At 34.9% G+C, this 6,400-nt stretch overlaps 1 protein-coding gene across 1 annotated transcript in view; it reads right to left on the bottom strand.

Moving 5' to 3' along the window:
* LOC139741137 (A disintegrin and metalloproteinase with thrombospondin motifs 19-like) overlaps positions 1-5,496 on the bottom strand; it is a 12,008-nt gene extending 6,512 nt beyond the window's left edge. The window contains exons 1-5 of the mRNA XM_071651723.1: positions 5,425-5,496; positions 4,405-4,420; positions 2,409-2,518; positions 1,628-1,717; positions 514-629 (exon numbers count right to left, since the gene is read on the bottom strand). Of these exons, the coding sequence (XP_071507824.1) occupies positions 514-629; positions 1,628-1,717; positions 2,409-2,518; positions 4,405-4,420; positions 5,425-5,496 (404 nt within the window). The remainder of the gene's footprint in view (positions 1-513; positions 630-1,627; positions 1,718-2,408; positions 2,519-4,404; positions 4,421-5,424) is intronic.
* Between the last annotated feature and the right edge of the window lie 904 nt (positions 5,497-6,400).

Raw genomic sequence — 6,400 nt, 5'->3', positions numbered from 1 at the left:
ATCAACGAGCAACTAAGTGTGTGTTACGAAACGAGGATTTTTTTTTTTTTTAGAAAAACGAACCTTATTTCAATTTGGGATTAAAGGGATGGTACAGTATTGGTGGAGATGAGAATTGGGCTTTAAACTTTTTGCGAGAGACCAAGAAAGATATGATGTAGTACAGAGCATACCATTTTAAGAGGAATTCAAAGTTTATTTGATGAAAATCGGTTTTGAAATGGCTGAGAAATCAAAAATAAAGTAAAACAAAGCAATCGTAATAAATGTGTGGGTCCCACACTTTATTAGAATCGCTCTTTTTTGATATCTCAGCCATTTCAAAACCAAATTTCATCAAATAAACGTTGAATTCCTCATAGAATTACATGCTCTTTCATATTTAGAGGTTCCTCATTATTTCACCAAAAAATGTTAGAAATCTGAAATTAGATCACAACCAAAACTATACGATCACTTTAACTAATCTTCGGGAGAACGAACATCACCCAAACAACATACAAATGAATATACCTTGTTACTAGTATGGCTGCATCGTAACTGAGATCGCTGGCAACCCTGAACAGTTTCTGCCAGGAACAAAACTTTCGGAGAGCCATGACTGCGTTAGAAGTATTCGGCAGTTCACCCTGAAGAAAATGATGATGATGATGATGATGATGATGATGATGATGATGATGACGATGATGATAAAAATAATAGTATAATAATAACGATGATAGCTGTAATAGTAATAATTATAACAATGATAATAGTAATAGTAATAGTAATAACAAAATTGATAATAAAAAACACGTTCCTCACTTTGATCCCACATAAGCCCCAATTACGGATGATACTTTTTAGTTCTATCAACCTCTTATAGGCAATATGAAAATGAATAATGTTTGATTTGTTCAATAATATTGATTAATTGATATGAATATATAGTGGATTTGGTGAGCAAGAATTCTTCTCTAGTATGATATGGCCTACATAACTATTCCGATCAACAATCTTCAAGCTTCACTTTTAAGTTGGTCCCCCATCTACATTCCCCAAATTATTTGTCACTCAATTGTTTCACTTCTTGAATTGCTTTCTAAAGTATAGTGCACCCTGCTTTTTGGATTACATATGTTGACATCACATCTCTTTCATTTCGTTTACATCGTGCGCATAATAACTATGTGTCATTGATTATGTTTAGATGGAGGAAAGATAAACCTCAACTTAAACTTGATTTTGAACTTAAACTTGATATACAAGACGATTTTACTTGGTGGGTTATGCAAACGAAACACATGCTCAAGAGCGGTTGTATTTAGGAAATACTCAAATTTATTCACGGCACAAAAATTGAATACAGAGATGAATTTTCGTTGTTTTCAAAACGTTGCTAGTTACCAGGATGTGTTTTTTCAACATGTATGTATACAGCCGATTCAGAATTTTGCAATGTCTGTGAAAACGCAAACCATCTTCTAGAAATTCCGCCGAGAGAAAGAAGACACAGGTATGCAGATAGCTAAACTTTGCTTTAAGATAATGTCAGTACAACAGTTTAACAGTATAGTATTTAACAGTGTAGTGGTATATCTAACAATACAGTATGTAGCTAATCGAAGGCAAGTAGTTTTGTTCTTACATGTAGGTCACGCTGGACAAGTATCAGTTTCTTCACGCTGAGAGTTATATTGACCCCTAGGTTCTTGACGTCGCTCCACAACCCCGCTGCCTGATGATTGAAACAAAAAAAAAATTTAGAAGGACAAAATTTGCACTCGATATTGCTCTTTTAATATTACAATCATGATGAAATGATACAGTGGAAAGAAACATTGTATACGTTGCAGATGAACGAAGACATTGTGACAGAAGAGTCACCAAAATCGGACATATGGCATTTAAAAGTTTTGGAGGGAATTGAACGCAACTATACATGTAAAGGAAACAAACTCCAGTGTCGGTCGCACCTTGCGCCTGACAGTGTCTGATTTCTTGAATTGCTGTTCATCGTAACGTTTCTAAATAGCAGCAAGTTCATGTTATTGAGTTAACTGCAACCGATAGTTGCAAATAGTAGCAAATACATCGCATGCCATGCATGTGAGACAATTTGGTGTCTTGGATCAATATAAACTTATATGACATTCTTTTGCGCTTGCTATTGTGTTCCAGTAGGCCCTACATCTAGGCTTCACCTCGTGTCTTTTCGGAACAATGTCTGTCAGATGGTGTCGTGAAAGTTGCTTGGAACAAAATAATTAATATGCATATAATATTAATGTCTACACATTCATAATGACATGTGCTCATCCTCATGACGAAGTCACAGATGTGGAAAAATCATGATCTCATGCATGGTATTACATTGCAGGATATACTCGAGATATAACCATTAGCTATATAAAATCGTGAGTTCTTACCTGATTCAGGGCGTTCGTGATGTAGTCCGCCGTGCCGTTACCATGGTAATGGCATACGTCGGAATGCACGACTATCAGCAGTTCCACAAACTTGGGCGGTAGGACTTCACCTAAAATGACAGCACGGAGGCATGTACGAGTGATCACAGGAAAATGTGCTGGGGTTATTTAAACGCTCCGAGTTACGGATGTGTAATGCACTGGTGTAATGGCAAAAACTCCCCCGTTTTTTCTTTTATTATAATATGGTAGACCCCCTGGATGAATTTGACTCAAAAGTAGGCTCTATGTTTATCTTTCGTCAGAAATTAGATGGTTGCTATTCAGACTAACAGAAGGAGAATGAAATTTTAAAAGTTCATTAATCAAATTGTGATAGAGAAACAAAAAACTTTTTGATGAAGATTCCAAGAAATTGATCATTTTATACATCGTGTAGCCTTCATCATACTCAACTAGTACTTCAAGTTCAAGTTCAAGTTGATTTATTTCACTTCTAACAAACAAATAATAAGAAATACAAGGGAACGCTCATATACAAAGACGTCATGAAATCAGTACCACAATGCGATGAACAGAAGAATAACATTGTAAAAGAGATACAGGTAAATTATCAACAGAGATACAAATAACTGTTACGTCACTGTGGTAAATGCATAAACAATATTGCTGGAAATGGAGGGGACTGCTAAAAAGCAGAGCTTGTAGAATGCAGTCCCCTCATAGAGAAAAAAATATCATTGAAAAAAAAAACAGCAACAACAACAACAAATTTCCCTAAGCGGTAGCAAAAAAAAAAAAGACAGACAGAGTAATACACACATACATGCATACATACGGACGCACATTAACAAACACATGGCGCCTCTCTTGTAAGGAAAAATTGATGAGAGGATAGAAAGATATAGTAGTGAAGAAGGTAGTAAGTCCGAGGTGGACAAGGGGGGGGGGAGGAGAGGGAAATGGTGGGTCATAACTAGGGCACTGGAGGCACAGAAGCACGGGCTCGCTGATTAAATGATTCTTTAACTATAAAGAAAATGTATAAAAACTTAAAGCTTGTTTTACATTATTATCCAGAGAATTCCAGAATTTTGGTCCAGAAAAGGAGAATAAAGATTTTGCAAAAACCGTCCTAGTCAAAGGCAAATGATATTCATGGGATTGACTGGTTGGATATGCATGAACAGTTTCATTCTTTAAAAACATGGAATCAAACACAAGGGGGAGAGAATGGTTGGTGAGTTTATACATGAATTGTCCTAATTGCAAACGATAGAGGTCATACATTTTCAAAATATTATTTTCGTGGAATAAATTATTAGTATGACTTCTCCACGATTCGTGACAAATGATACGAAGAGCTTTTTTCTGTAATGATAATATTCTTTCTGTATAAGTAGAAAAAGTGTTTCCCCATGCGAGTATCCCATAATTAATAATGTTTTAAGTAAGGTAGTATCAAAGTAGAATATAACATAAAAAGTACATTTTTGGGAAGATAAAATTTAACTTTGTTCACCTATATTCCTTGAAATAACACGACATACAGAATCAATATGCGAACCCCAGGTAAGTTTATTGTCCAGGATCAAACCTAAGAATTTGATGGAAGAAACTTCTTATATGACCGTGTCTTCCAGGAAAATATTTCTCGGTAAATTTTCCAGTGAATTACTGAACAGCATGCATTTAGTTTTTTTGCAAATTTATTGATAATTTTGTTCGCTCTTATCCACTGAAGTATCTTCATTAATTCACTATTTAAAATATCAATTAATCGATCAGAATCAGAATCAGATAGAAACATATCAGTATCATCCGCAAATGATAAGAAAGAGAGGATGTTTGAAGAATTTGACATATCATTAACATAGAGAATAAATAAAAGGGGACCTAGCAAGCTTCCTTGAACACCACAGTTAACATTTTGCGTAGTCGATGCATGTCCGTTGATAGATACAAATTGTTTTCGATTAGTAAGGTAACTCCTGACCACTCCAATGCCTTAGCTGTAAATATGAAAGAATAAATGAATAAATAAATGAATGAATATGTATATATATATATATATATATATATGTATATATATATATATATATATATATGTATGTATATATATATATATATATATATATATGTATGTATATATATATATATATATATATATATATATATATATATATAAAATAAGATTCAAGCCTTCATCAGGTTCATTGTTTGGGAAAGGAACAATCTCCAGATATAAATATTAATATAAATATAAATATAAATATAAATATAAATATAAATATGAATATAAATATAAATATAAATATAAATATAAATATAAATATAAATATAAATATAAATATAAATATAAATATAAATATAAATATAAATATAAATATAGATTTAGAGATAGATATAAATATAAATATAAACGTAAATATGAATACTAGTATAAGTATATCATACATACATACATACGTACATATACATATGCATACATCAAAACAACACGACGCAATTAACCCATAATTCCAAAGTATTTTGGTATGTCATATAGGTAGCATGCAGCTTCAAGCTGAAACATGAAAAATTGCCTTGTAATTATTCGAGATGCTGACTTGATGTTCCTTCTTATTTCTATTCTTACCAAAAGCAATAGAAGATGTGGCTGATTTTCATAGAATTAGTGACATAATGATGTTAGCAAGTAGCGTTATCACAAGCATCATCAACACTTTTAATGTTGGGACTCTCCTTAGTTACCATGCTGAGAGGTACTCATTTGCAAAGAGGACTGTGTTCGAAACTTTCAGTAAACCTACTCAAATTTACACCTTAGTGTTTGTTCAGTGAACATCTACATGGTCAGGGAGACATCAATTTTTCAGTCGTAAGCTCATTTTTGCATTGATTAAGGAATCGGAACTGAAACTGAATCTTTAATCACAGTGGGGCACATTTTGTCCTGCAAAAAAATCAATGATAATGATTACGCTGTCTGTGAGGACACGTGTAAGCTTCTCACCAAATCTCCCTCAAGGATTGCTAGCATTGAGAAAAGCAGAACGATGGCTTCAGCTGGCAACAGACGTCTCATGGTGTCAACAAACTTTTCTAATCCTTCGCAATCAGCCGACCATCACAATGATAATCCGTCATTAATCCGCCCTTATTTCTTCTGATCTGACATCAGACCTTTGTGAATAGCGCACTTCTCATTTAGAGGGCATCTACCGTCTGGAAATCCGTCACAGCCTGATGCCGGCAGCTTAATCAACAGTTAAGGCAAGGTTCAGCTCTTTAAACTAAATCATCGTTTGGGGATTACTCCCACGCCAATATATCCTTTAAAAAACTTTGCAAGTAGAGCGTTGCGTGGGCTAAGATGTGGGTGACTGGTCGAGGTTCTGGTGCCTAAAACGGTTATGGCGAATGGGCGAGTGTGCGTGTGCATCCGACGCTAATGTTGAAGAAGACGGGACAAATTCCGTCCAATTGACGATGTTCTCACCAGGCCGTGGTGGGTCTCATCTCACTACCAGATTCCACTCAAGAAGCAGCGATATTGCTGTCTCGCGCAAAAAATTTTCTGTTGTGAATGCCAAACAAAATCAGAAACAAAATCCTCCTTCACAATTAAGGTGTAAGATGACCACGTCAGTATGCGATGAGGTTTAGAGGGGATGGCTAGTAACTGATCAGTTGGAATCAGTGGGAATGCTGGGGGATGATTGTTCCAATCCTTGTGGGATTCATTTAAGAGTATATGGTCTCATATTCCAGTAATGTGCAGTTTAATGTTTCCAGGTTAGCATGCCTGTACAGTGACGGGGCGATTAAACTGCACATTGCTTGAATATGAGACCATTCTGTAGCAAATAATTTTCACACAACAATAGATATATAATATACTCTTAAATGAATCCCACAAGGATTGGAACAATCATCCCCCAGCATTCCCACTGATTCCCACTGATCAGTTTACTAGCCATCCCCTTTAA

Source organism: Diadema antillarum, unplaced genomic scaffold, assembly GCF_040938485.1.
Source record: "Diadema antillarum isolate AM-2024a unplaced genomic scaffold, OU_Dant_1.0 seq00000906_RagTag, whole genome shotgun sequence".
Taxonomy (NCBI): domain Eukaryota; kingdom Metazoa; phylum Echinodermata; class Echinoidea; order Diadematoida; family Diadematidae; genus Diadema; species Diadema antillarum.
Note: the sequence above shows the minus strand (reverse complement) of the source record. Positions and strands in the feature narration are given on the sequence as shown.